We start from the raw sequence: 13,704 nt of genomic DNA on the forward strand, positions 1-13,704 counted from the left end.
CATTTTGAGCAAAAAGCTAAGAAAATCATGTTTTTGTCAAAGACTACATCCACATGGGATTCAGAACAATGATCAAAACATAGATGGAGTAGATCGAGTCCATCAACACCCCTAATGCTTGCACTGTCCTATAGCTCGTCCTGGGACGACATTTCATTCCGAAACATTAGGCAGTTTTGATTTATATGCTGTTTAATGTTGATGATCGCGTTATTTTGTATATGATTACAGATTACATCTCAGATTAACATATGATATCATATGATATGCATATGATGACATGTTTTTGTTGTTCATGCAGGAAATGCATTTTTGCATTCAAAAAAGCAACTCGAAATGTGTTAACACAGGGTCTTAAACTGTCACACTCATGGCACAAGCTGCTAAAAAAAGCCCAATCCTTTTACATGGGTACATAAACCAACAATTCAAAATGACTGTCATGGAATACAATTGACAGTTGTAGAATAATTACAATTGGAATTTCATTTCATTTTCATAGTGGAGCGCGGACAGATTTCACCATTGCATACAATATACCGTACACAAACTCATTAAAAATCAAGACATAAAAGTAATACAGATCTCTGAACAAAGCAAATCTGGATTTTCAATAAACACCAAACAACGTCCGACTCCTCAAAGAGTAATATGTGTAATTGAGCTGGTTTCCCAAAGAACCTGTCAGTGAACTATGGAAGCTTGTTTCCGCCGCCACTGAATAAAAAATAAAAAAGGTAATTGTGATTTTCTTGCAATTGCGAGTTTACATCTTACAATTCGGATTCTTTTTTTGCGTGATATAAACTTGCAATTCTGAGTTTCTCGCAATTCTGACTCTTTCCCATCACAATTCTGACTTCTTTTTTCCGAATTTTGAGTTTATATCTCGCAATTCTGGCTTTACAACTCGCAACAGTGACAGATCACGCAATTCTAAGAAAAAAAGTCAGAATTAAGAGAAAAAAAGTCGCAATTACCTTTTTTATTTTTTATTCTGTGGCAGAAACAAGCTTCCATAGTGAACAGTTCTAAAAAGAACCCTTTTTTTCTTAGTGTGAAGAACATTTAACAAATCTAAAGAACCTTTTTTAACTATAAAGAACCTTTAGTGGTGTTCTACATGGATCAGGACCTCTTCATTCTTCAAGGTTCTTCATGGAACCATCAATGCCTAAGAAACTTTATTTTTAAGAGTATACAGTACCTGTATGTGCCTACACTTGATTCACATTACTGTTCGCTGTACACGCAGCACCGAGAGCCTAATCTGGGAAGAACAGAGAACACGCCAGTGCCACAGCATTTTAAGTGCTCTCTGAATTATGGATATCCCTCTGAGTGCATTTTCCTGTCCTCTTGTTTGATATCACTCCAGTCCATTTTGCTGCTATATTAATATGACACCTATTAAAGCCAGCTAATGGCTTATTGCTGTTCAGGGGGATCTCGCTCAGTGACAGAACTAGCCGGGTTAATGATTCAGAATGTTGTGCTTCTCATATAGCAAAACACCCTAGATGCCCTCACCCGCTTACGCTTCAGCTGTACTTCAGAAGGTTAGATATTTTTCATTTTTTTGATGTGATGCATAGTACAAGGTCAGATTTTGAGAGTACAAATGATGCTCTCAGGAAAGCTCAATATTACAGTGAGTAAAATGGCTGGTCTAATGGCAGATGGAAGAAACAATCCTCCGTTTGCACGCCCTGGCATTACGACTGCATTTCACAATAGCACTACACGTTCATACCCATGTGCTTTGGCGATACTGAGGTGCTCTGTCACAGTTGACTGTAATGGTTCACAATTCACTTATGCCTTATTTTGTAAATGGGAGAGGATATTGATGTGGACCACACTTGTCTTCCCCCCCCCCCCCCCCCAAATCTATATTGTTTATAGAGAAGGACATCTTTTTGTTGGAACAATCCCATGGGAGGGCATAGAGAGGTTGAAAGAGGCTTTGTTCTGATGGGAGTTTTCATTTTTTTGGACGATTTTTGTCATTCCACATTTAGGATGAGAAACTCTAAGAGCACAGTACAATGAAAGAGAAAAGTAAAGTCAGATGAAGTGGTGTGGTTTAGTTATCCTGGTATATACAGTACATCATTTGCATATATGCAGTCAGCTTCAAAATAAAATTTAATAAAGAAGATTTCACAATTAAGATTTAATAAAACACCCAATGGGCCCCCTGAAACCTCCACAGCTTACAAGAAGTTAAATACATTAAAATATAATACTGGATTTTTGTGCGAGTTACAATCTGGTGGTCTCAAGGTAATGAAACTTTCCCTAAACAATTTAATTTTTAATTTTTACAAACAATACATTCATCCTGTTAAAAGTAGGATCAATTATTTATACCCTTAACCTAATTGAACCAGTCCATAACACTACAGCGGTGAGTTATGCACAGACAAGCACTACTCACAAAGTGTAAAACATGTATTAACCTATAGACTGTAAAAAAAGATGGACGACACCCCTTCGCTCTCTTCCATTGGTGAGAAGTGAAGCCGGCAGTGTCCCCATAGATGTCCATAATTAAGGCTAGATGTCTTACGGCGGAGTCTCTATCGCCATCACCGGCGGCCATCTTGTCACAGGCAAGCTTTCTGGCGGGCTCTGTGGTACCTGATGTAAGATGAGTGATCAGCACGAATACAGATACTCTTATCTCGTTGAAATTTTGACGGATTTACTTACAAACGGTTTGGTTTCTTACAAACTTTATTAACGTGGCTATAATTCTGGATGATTATTTATTTTTGCACTTATTATTCATAAGTATGCAGTGTCATAACTACATCTCTGACGTTTATAAAAAACCAAACCATTTGAAAATCGGTAGAAAATTGAGCAAGTTATGGTTATTTAAAAAGTACATGCACCATTAAAACACAATGTTACGAGTGAGCGAGCTGCCTGTGGCAAGATGGCCGCCAGGTGCGGACGTCGACCTCCATTGGCCAGCAGCGCGGACGAGACATCTAGCCTTTTTTATGGATATCTATTGGCGCTTTTCCATTACCAGTACCAGCTCGACTCGCCTTGGCTCGACTCGGCTCGCTTTTCGCTCCGTTTTCCATTGCAGAAAGTACCGCCACAAATAGTACCCGGTCGTCATAGCGACGCCTTTCGTTCCTCGTTGCCCCATCAAGCTCTCGCTGGATCCTCTCTTCGGCAACCAAACAAAAAAATGTCTGCACCTCCTCGTTTGACCACGGCGTATTCTTCCGAGTTGCCATAATAATAGTAGTGAGCTTAGTAACTATCTCTGGCCAAACTATTTAAAAATGGCGGGGTTATTCTGGATACTCCATCTGGCGCGTGCAATGATGACGCAGTGAATAGTGACGATTCTCTCTGACCAATCAGCAGTCGGCATTGTTTTCACGTCACATTTTAGTATCGCCTTAGCTCGCCTCAGGTCGCTTAGAACCTCGTCGGAGGTGGTACGAAAAAAAGTACCCGAAAGCAGGTACAGGTACAACTTTTACACAGTGGAAAACCAAACAAAGGCGAGTCGAGTCGAGTCGAGCCGAGCTGCTACTGTGTAGTGGAAAAGTGCCATATGAGTGTCCCAATATGGCGTTGACATCTTGTAACTTGAGTCTGCGCTGTAGCGATTTCTGGACCAGACATGCGCAGTAGTGAACAGGAAGTAAAGCCACGAAATCAAGGCCCCGTATCACTCTCGCAGAATCAATCTCAAGCACACGTCCCTGCACTTTTCTTAAGTGGCCTCTATCTGCTCCGTTCGTCCGTTCTGCTCCAATTTTGATGTTAACTGATTGCAGTACCTCGTTAACCTGCTTTTAACGAGGCTTGTTGTCTTTTAGCTAGCTGGCCCATAACATTTATTTACTAATTAGCTTATAAATTTAACTTACCGAAAGAAACTCAAAGATCGATCGGACATGCCAGATCGGTTGGCACATTCTACTGCAGAACAACCCATTATGTCGGTGTGAAATAATTAATTATACAAATTTATATATTAAATTTAAAGCTCCAATCTCCTCAGTCCTCCGAAGATCCAGAAAAAAAGTCAGTTGGTGCTTCAGTGAGTACTTTGCTCAGAGAACCTGTCAATCACAGCGGTCAATCATGACGTCACACCACCGCATTGAATAACACGGGGAGGCGGGGTTTATGACCTATACTAGGACCAGCCACCGGGGGGCGATCGAGACGTTTTGGCTTCACTTTTCAGGGCTTGTGCGGCACGCTTGGTATTAACATGCCCCTATTATGCTATTTTAAAGGTTCCAGGTTTTGTTTTGTTTTGGTGGTCTCCTACAAAAGGTTCACGTGCATCCAAGGTCAAAAAACACTTTGATTTTATTATAAAATACATTGCAGCTTTACCTCATTTCTCAAAGTGCCTCAAATAGATCAATAAAGGATTCAGTCTCTCTAAACCTCTCCTTTCTGAGAGCCTACTCTGCTCTGATTGGTCAGACGGCCCAGTCTGTTGTGATTGGTCTACTACTTAAAGTGCATGTCGGAAGAGAAACGGCCATTACCATATCTGAATTTCAACTCTGAAGGCTTCCTCAGCTCTTGTACACAGTGATATGAACAGTAACGATGGCGTCAGTTTTACTGTACCAATCTTATCCTTTGGAAGTGCATACAAATGGATTTGCATTCGCAGCGCAGGAAACAGCATCTTCTTGAGATGTCGACAACACGAACCAAACTCTTCCAGGCCTCAGCTACAACAGTGTTTGAGGGCGGGTCAAAGTAGATGCCGTTCACTGTCAGCGTCATTATGCAAATTAGTTACAAACCTATAGGTCTGTAACCAGGAAGTAAGACTGGAATTACTGACTCATTTTAGGCAGTTCAGAAGCAGTTCTTTCATTTGGGAGACAATTACTCCATTTATCGTGCACTTTGATCTTTAAAACTCTGCCGACCTTTTACATTCACAACCTGTTAACTACATGAAAGGTAATATCCAAAAAGGCATAATGGGGCACTTTAAAATCTGTATATTTTGATATAGTGTGATATATCGTTTGAAATTAATAATTTTGGTACAGTTTTAGAGTAAAGTATTTGGCAGTATCTCTTAAGGTTTGTATGTAGCATTGTATGAAGCAACCTTGAACTTGAGAAAGGCGCTTTATAAATAAAACGTTATTTTTGTTAAAAAAAGAAAAAGATATTGCATGAGCATCATGGGACCTGAAACAGTTTAGTGGTCATTAAAGAGATTTCAAAGCTGAAAGCTTCAATAAGAATGAAGTATTTCAGAGATTATGTTAAATAATTAGTTATTATATAGGACTTTCCTCACTAAGCCATTTTATGGAGTTTTAAGGAAGTTGTCCCAGAGGATTTGGGTTTTGCGGTCACTAAAGGATTAAAAGTAATTTTCCCGAACAAACATATTATTCATATTTCTGAAAGCTTTCAAGGGAAGAGAGCAGTGCCATCTTGCATCCTTCATTCTAAAAAAGCTTTCATAAAAATGTCTATCTTCGTTACTAATTCAACATCCTTTTTTTTTTAAATTCCAGAAATTCCTTACTTCCAAAATAAAGTTTGAGTCTTCAGTCTTGTGCTTCCTCAGGGAATACCCAGCCTTTTGGCTAACATGATGAAGAAAAGCTTTAATTCATCCTCACAGAGGAACATTAATTATCTTGGCTAATGACCAGAACTTATATGGAGTTGAATCCTAAGACTGGGATCCATTTTCCCTTTTCTCCACTTCCTATTTCTATCTTGGCTAAGTTCCACCCCGATACACGCAGTCGTAGACATTTGAAAAACGAGACCTCCTGCTATCTGGGAAACAATGATTAGAGAGCAAAGCAAGCCAGATTTGTCCCTTTATTCCTGTGCCACTGACCACAGCCCGAACAGGGCCGTGTGCTCATATCTAAAAATGGCTAGACGCCGGCTATTCAATGATGGAGATGTGTTCATAATGAATTTTTCATGGTGTTTTGTCACATCAGAATAGGGCTATTTAGTTTCTTTTTTAAGGAAAGAAAATGAAATAATGTGCAATTATTGGGTTTGGATGACACTCAAAGCGGAATACATCTTCATATCTGTAAATTGTCACTGAAAGGAAACATATTTATGCAACATTGACTTTACTTGCCTCACTCATCTAAAAATATATAACTGCATCAAACGCATACTGAATTTTTTTGGTGTAGAATTTACTTAGAATTTACAATTTTAACTAAGAAGTAAATTTCACATATAATTACAACGAAACGGCAAGTAACACATTGAGTTAAACCTTGAGACATTTTAATGTTGACAAAACTGAAATAGTATTTTCTTGTAATATGTGCTCCAATAATCGGTTTTATTTACTTTAATTTCCTTAGAAAAATTGCATGGATGCATAGGAAAGAAATAGCTTCAATGATAACTGAATTTAATCATACGAAGAGAACACAAATGCCTTTTGTTAAACGTTCCGTCTGGGTTTGGTATATAAATAAATGATCTGTAAGTAATGTCTTACCCCATTTACTGAGAAATATATGGTCCGCTAGAGACTTGTGTGTGTGAGTGTGTGTGCGACCAAATGCCCCCACGAGGACGGTAAAACCATAATTTGCCAATATTGATGTTAGTGTTAGTGCCTACACAGAAAACACACACGCTAGTAATCTCTGAATAAAAATGCAGAAAAGTCATTAGATCGGTATAAAAAGCACAGAACACAATAAAAAGTCCCAAGTGAGACAGAAAAAAAAATGTGTCAGAACATGTTGCTAACAACAGTTCAAATTTGCTCTTTTTTTTTTTAAAAATCACACAGAACAAAATGAAACCATTTAAGTGTTAATGCATTAAATAACAATGAGCAATACATTTGTTGCAGTATTCATATTTGTTAATGTTAGATAATACAAATACAACTATTCATTAAATAATATTAACAGTAATTTTGGTTTTAATAATGTATTAGAAAATGTTGAAATTAGCATTAACTAAAATTGATCCTTGTTAAACATAATTCAGCCAAAAATGAAAATTCTGTCATCACTCACTCCCCCTAAAGTTGTTCCAAACCTGTATGAGTTTCTTTCTTCTGTTGAACACAAAAGAAGATATTCTGAAGAATGTCAGTAACCAAATAGTTGACAGTATAGCCAATGACTTCCATAGAATGGAAAAAAATAATAATACTATGACAGTCAATGGCTACCGTCAACAGTTTGGTTGCAGCATTCTTCAAAATATCTTCTTTTGTGTTCAACAGAAGAAAGAAACTCATACAGGTTTGGAACAACTCGAGGGTGAGTAAATGATGGATTTTCAACAGTAGTTTCATACACTCACCGGCCACTTTATTAGGTACACCTGTCCAACTGCTCGTTAACACTTAATTTCTAAGCAGCCAATCACATGGCGGCAACTCAGTGCATTTAGGCATGTAGACATGGTCAAGACAATCTCCTGCAGTTCAAACCGAGCATCAGTATGGGGAAGAAAGTTGATTTGAGTGACTTTGAACGTGGCATGATTGTTGGTGCCAGAAGGGCTGGTCTGAGTATTTCAGAAACTGCTAATCTACTGGGATTTTCACGCACAACCATCTCTAGGGTTTACAGAGAATGGTCCGAAAAAGAAAAAACATCCAGTGAGCGGCAGTTCTGTGGGCGGAAATGCCTTGTTGATGCCAGAGGTCAGAGGAGAATGGCCAGACTGGTTCGAGCTGATAGAAGGGCAACAGTGACTGAAATAACCACTCGTTACAACCGAGGTATGCAGCAAAGCATTTGTGAAGCCACAACACGCACAACCTTGAGGCGGATGGGCTACAATAGCAGAAGACTCCACCGGTACCACTCATCTCCACTACAAATAGGAAAAAGAGGCTACAATTTGCAAGAGCTCACCAAAATTGAACAGTTGAAGACTGGAAAAATGTTGCCTGGTCTGATGAGTCTCGATTTCTGTTGAGACATTCAGATGTTAGAGTCAGAATTTGGCGTAAACAGAATGAGAACATGGAACCATCATGCCTTGTTACCACTGTGCAGGCTGGTGGTGGTGGTGTAATGGTGTGGGGGATGTTTTCCTGGCACACTTTAGGCCCCTTAGTGCCAATTGGGCATCGTTTAAATGCCACGGCCTACCTGAGCATTGTTTCTGACCATGTCCATCCCTTTATGGCCACCATGTACCCATCTTCTGATGGCTACTTCCACCATGTCACAAAGCTCTAATCATTTCAAATTGGTTTCTTGAACATGACAATGAGTTCACTGTACTAAAATGGCCTCCACAGTCACCAGATCTCAACCCAATAGAGCATCTTTGGGATGTGGTGGAACGGGAGATTTGCATCATGGATGTGCAGCCGACAAATCTGCGGCAACTGTGTGATGCCATCATGTCAATATGGACCAAACTCCCTGAGGAATGCTTCCAGCACCTTGTTGAATCTATGCCACGAAGAATTGAGGCAGTTCTGAAGGCAAAAGGGGGTCCAACCCGTTACTAGCATGGGGTACCTAATAAAGTGGCCGGTGAGTGTATATGTTCATGGGTTAACTTTAACAGGACCTTACGATTAACTGCATGCTGCTTTGTAACGGCCAAATATGGCAACTTTTCTTCCACCTGAAGGGATGCATGGCTGTGTTTTAAAGGCATTGGACTGCATGCCCAACAATCGGTTGCATAAGGAGTTGAATTGATTCAGGCTGTTCTTATTTGTTCTTAAAATAATGGTCTGTTTTTGTTTGGAATCCTCCAGCTTTGGAAAGAAAACCAGAGTAATATTTCAGTCAAATATCTCCTCTGAATGTGATATGTGTTGTGACAGAACGCAGTAAGAGGCCTGAGGCGGTACATACACACTCCACATCCTAATAAATCAGCACTCAGACTACATGTGCACAAGGGCATCTGTGGAGAACTGGCTGCTGATAATCTGAGGTAATGTCAACACTGTTGAGTGGATCCAGAGGTTCAGTAGCTATTCCTGGTATCTTTCTGTCTGTCTATCAAAGAAATACCCCCACTGTGATCTAAAGAGAGGTGTTGAGAGCAAACTGTTACACAGGAGAGAAACTGGCTCTCAGCAGCGGTTTTACATTGCTCTTTCTCACCCCTCTCTGCTTTACTGCCATTGCATTTTCTGTTGGTAAAGTGCTGATAGAGTAGAGAATACAGTAGCCGAACTGTTGGTATGTTGTTGTTGGTATGTTGGCAGAGATGGTTTGACCTAAAGCTACATATAAAAATGTTACATGGCACTGAGGGCTAATGAAAGCAGTTTTGACATGCCAGTGCTGTAGGTTAACAGCCAGAGTCTAGCTTTGATATATCATACTCATGGGAGTACAATTTACACTTGCCAAGAGCCAAATGAGACAATAAATTGACTTTGGCAAGTAAATAAAATTGAATTACTCAGCAATGGCTGGTAATGTTATAAGGAACTGCAACATAATATATGACTGAATAAATTTTAATTTACCCTGTGTAATGTATGTGACACGAGCGATTCAAATCAAGGATATAGGAAGTGTCTACTAGATCTATCATATAGGATCTGTCTACTGAAGTGGAAAATGTACCATTAGAAGTTGATCTAGAATGCCCAATATAGTTTTTGTCAATCCAGGACTGCATGTGACGTCTAATATTCCCAGCATTGGATCTCCCAAATGAGGAACAAATGGAATTATTTTGATGTTTTTTCTTCGTTTTTTCTTTCTTCATTTTCCCTAGTCAAATGTATGGATGCATACCCATAGATGTATGTATGTATGTATATATGGATGTATGGATGATGTATGTATGGATGGATGTATGGATGGATGTATGTATGTATGGATGGATGGATGGATGACGTATGTATAGATGTATGGATGTATGGATGGATGGGTGTATGTATGGATGTATGGATGACGTATGTATGTATGTATGTATGTATGGATGGATCTATGTATAGATGTATAGATGTATGTATGGATGTATGTATGTATGTATGTATGGATGGATCTATGTATAGATGTATAGATGTATGTATGGATGTATGTATGTATGTATGGATGTATGGATGTATGTATGGATGTATGGATGTATGTATGGATCTATGTATGGATGTATGTATGTATGTATGTATGTATGTATGGATCTATGTATAGATGTATGGATGTATGGATGTATGGACGTATGGATGTATGTATGTATGGATCTATGTATAGATGTATAGATGTATGGATGTATGGACGTATGGATGTATGTATGGATGTATGTACGTATGGACGTATGTATGGATGTATGGATGTATGTATGGATGTATGTATGGATGTATGTATGGATCTATGTATGTATGTATGGATGTATGGATAGATAGATAGATAGATAGATAGATAGATATTTAGATACATTTGTAGAATGTTTTTGTCAACTTTGAGTTCTCAGTGTGTTGCATTCTCAGACAGTTTTTTTAAAAATGTTTTTGTGTTTACAGATAAAGCCAGGATTTGAGAACATGGGTTGGCAAGAGACCCTATGGCTTTTGACATCATTTATCTTGGTGAGTGGACCATAACATCGCATTCATTGTTTGTTCAATATAATGCATTTTTATTATATACACTCATAGTTAAATTAGCCTAAAATACATTCTCGTAATTAGAATGCGACATTTTACCCATTTGAACTTGTTTTCCTGGCCACTAAATTTTAGTTGTTTTTTTGTAAACTGTCATTAGATGATTTTCTTCTGATTCCCCCACCCCCACTATCCACTAGAAAAAAAAATACATTACTCACTAATTGCTCCAGTTTGGTAATTGCAAGCGGAGGTGACCTGAAAACCCGCAGAACTCTTGAGGCATGAAATGGTGGCTCCATCAATGCTGGTGTCAGAATGATGAAATGGGAGCATATGAAGCCCTCTGCATGTAGTACATTAGCACTATAGTATCACCGCAACTCACAAACAAGCCAATAGCCTACTTTGCTAATTGTATGTGCGCACTAATAAAATAATAAGTCCTCTCTGTTTATGTTTGACCTTGAAGTAGCTTTCCCATGACTGTGAATTAATCTAACTTAGTGGAAAAGTAATGAGCTTGCAGAATAGCATGTAACATTTAAAAGTATAATAGGAAATGGCATTTAATTAAAGCTAGACTGAACAGCAAAAACTGAGAGCAAGAGTGTGGATTGGTATTAATAAGTGTAAAAAACTGGGTCTAAAAAGACTACTTATTTTAAAGATACAATTGTAGTTTTTGAAACATGATCTTATTCGTTCTTGACATCCAGTTTCCATTGAAGAACAAATGGTTTTCCTGACTGACTTGGGTGGTGGCCTGGTGGTCGTATGTATGACGTCATTTACTTCAAAGTTTGGAGTGACATCATATGTACGGCTGCTAAACTGCTACATGGGACATCAGAAACCTCACAGATGAGTTTGGTGTTGTAAATGCGTTATTGCGCGCAGGTAAGACAGACGCACAGCACTAAAGAAGCTGCCACAGACTTTTCTCAGTTTGTTTAATGGCAGTAATGAGAAGGTGGGTTTGAGAGGATCTGCCAAAGTAAAGATCTCTGCACAAAAGCATCAAAGTTTCAGTCGTAATGAATGTAGAATTTATTACTGTGGGGTGTCTAAAAGGGGAAAAAAGGTAAAGTACTTTTGAATTGTCTCTTTGACTTCCCATTGAACTATAAGATGACTCATACCAGCGATACAATGGTTAGAGATGCGCTTTGAATTTTGATATCAAGCCTGTCTTTGTGGGTAAAGCTTTTCCCCTATAACTCTTCTAGAAAAGCATTAATTTCTGTGAAGGATTTCTTATCTTTTTACAATACTGATATGAGCAGAGGAATGTTTCTGCCGGTTCTCTTGTGTAAAATCATACCTTTTCAAATGTCAAGTGCCCATGTGATGTCCTCAGAACTGAGTAGATGTGCATTTGAGGTCGCAGGGGGGGAAATAGGGGTGTTTATGGTGTTTCTGATGTGGAAGGTTGTGTGCCATTCAGAAATGAATACAGAATGACTTTTAAATCCCAGTCTAATTCCTGAGTTTGAATTGAGGTTGCAAACAAAAGAATTGTAAGGAAGAAGAAAACGGAATAAACATATAGCTGTATAGGTTCACAGTAGTGGCCAAAAGTGACCTCTGGAGGGGATATTTGTTTTTAATGACCCTACAAGTTGATTAAACCATCAAAATACGAGGAAAAATATTTTATATATATATATATATATATATTTAAATATTTTACATATGAGTGAAGAACATTTAGTGATTTATCTGACAAAATTATTTGGCAAAAAAGGCAGACTACAGCTACAGGATACATTTTATTATGCAATAAAAAAAATCCATAAAAAACAAAAAGCTCACAGGAAAAAGCATAATATTGACTACAAAATAATCAGTTATTAAAATTTCGTTGGTTCTCTCTTGTTTTTGCATGTGTTCATAATTTCTTTGTATGACAGCCTGGCCAAAAATTGTCACACAATTTGACATGTTTCATGGCGTCATCATGAATAAAACAATTGACTCAAAAGACAACTATGCAAAATCAAAAAAAAAAAATATATATATATATTTTGAATAAAGGGTGAAAATGTCAATTTTCCTAGACCGGACATCACTTTTGGCTACTATTGTATATTATACATTTTAGTATAAATTACCCATAAACACATTAGATAATAGCAGTGTTTGAAATGTCAGTAATAGCCGTTTGTATTTAATTTATAATTCCTTAAAGTTTAATTAATTAACTTATTTTATGCACCAGTGTTGAAGAACACGTAATTTCCCAAGATACCTCAAATGATGTTGTCAATACTTATTTCATAAAGCTATCTGAAATCAATGTGTTTTTGCTGTAATTTAATTTGACTAGATTTTTATAAAATTGTTTTCTGCATATCAGGGAATAAATGGGCAAAATGTATGTATCTATTTATATTTAGTGAAAAAAGGTAGTTATGTAATTATTCATGTTTTGTTCCAAACCTTATGTGTGACTGTGTGAATATATTTCAATTGCATTTCAGTAACGTCCACCATGTCATTCTCATTTAAATTCCAATTTAATATCCCACATCCTGTGGGGTGTGACCAATTCGATTTAAATTCCAACTCGTGAATTGAACGGGAACCAATTCTTACTGAATTTTCAACCTTGCTGCTGTGGTCAATTGCATCTCTCTTTGCAGAATGTAACAAAGGCTGGAACAACAGAGACAAAAACAGAGCCCAGCGCTGACTTATCCCTTACTCCTGTCTTGATGGCAGTCGAGGGAGAGAGACTGATCATGACTCAGTCTCAGTACAAATGTCTGGAACTTCTGAGCCGGGATGGATCCCATAATAAAACAGGTAGGTTTATTTTCAATTCATTTTCATTTGAATGACAGACAATGGTGCTCTTAATCTTTTCATAGCCTTGTTAAATTCCAAGACTGTTAGTGGATCACTTTATGGCTGAAAGCTATCACAAAGTGATCAGGGAAACAATAAAGGTTCTTCTCGGAAGGTGATGTGTGATAAAATACTTTCACCTATCCCAGTTTAAAGAGGACCTATTATGCTCTCTTTCTTCTTTTTCTTTTTTTTTGTACATTTTGAACTGTCTTTAAAGGTGCAAAACGCAAGTCCCTAAAGTTTTTGCAGAACTACGCCCCCTCTGGTGACAAGCGAAACTGCAA

At 38.0% G+C, this 13,704-nt stretch overlaps 1 protein-coding gene across 1 annotated transcript in view; it reads left to right on the forward strand.

The window, feature by feature from the left end:
* Positions 1-13,704, forward strand: part of calcr (calcitonin receptor) — a 68,854-nt gene that overhangs the window by 19,342 nt on the left and 35,808 nt on the right. The window contains exons 2-3 of the mRNA XM_056249692.1: positions 10,484-10,549; positions 13,213-13,375. Of these exons, the coding sequence (XP_056105667.1) occupies positions 10,505-10,549; positions 13,213-13,375 (208 nt within the window). The 5' untranslated portion in view covers positions 10,484-10,504. The remainder of the gene's footprint in view (positions 1-10,483; positions 10,550-13,212; positions 13,376-13,704) is intronic.

This window comes from Rhinichthys klamathensis, unplaced genomic scaffold, assembly GCF_029890125.1.
Source record: "Rhinichthys klamathensis goyatoka isolate OS25496 unplaced genomic scaffold, OSU_Roscu_1.1 h1tg000060l_1, whole genome shotgun sequence".
Taxonomy (NCBI): Eukaryota; Metazoa; Chordata; class Actinopteri; order Cypriniformes; family Leuciscidae; genus Rhinichthys; species Rhinichthys klamathensis.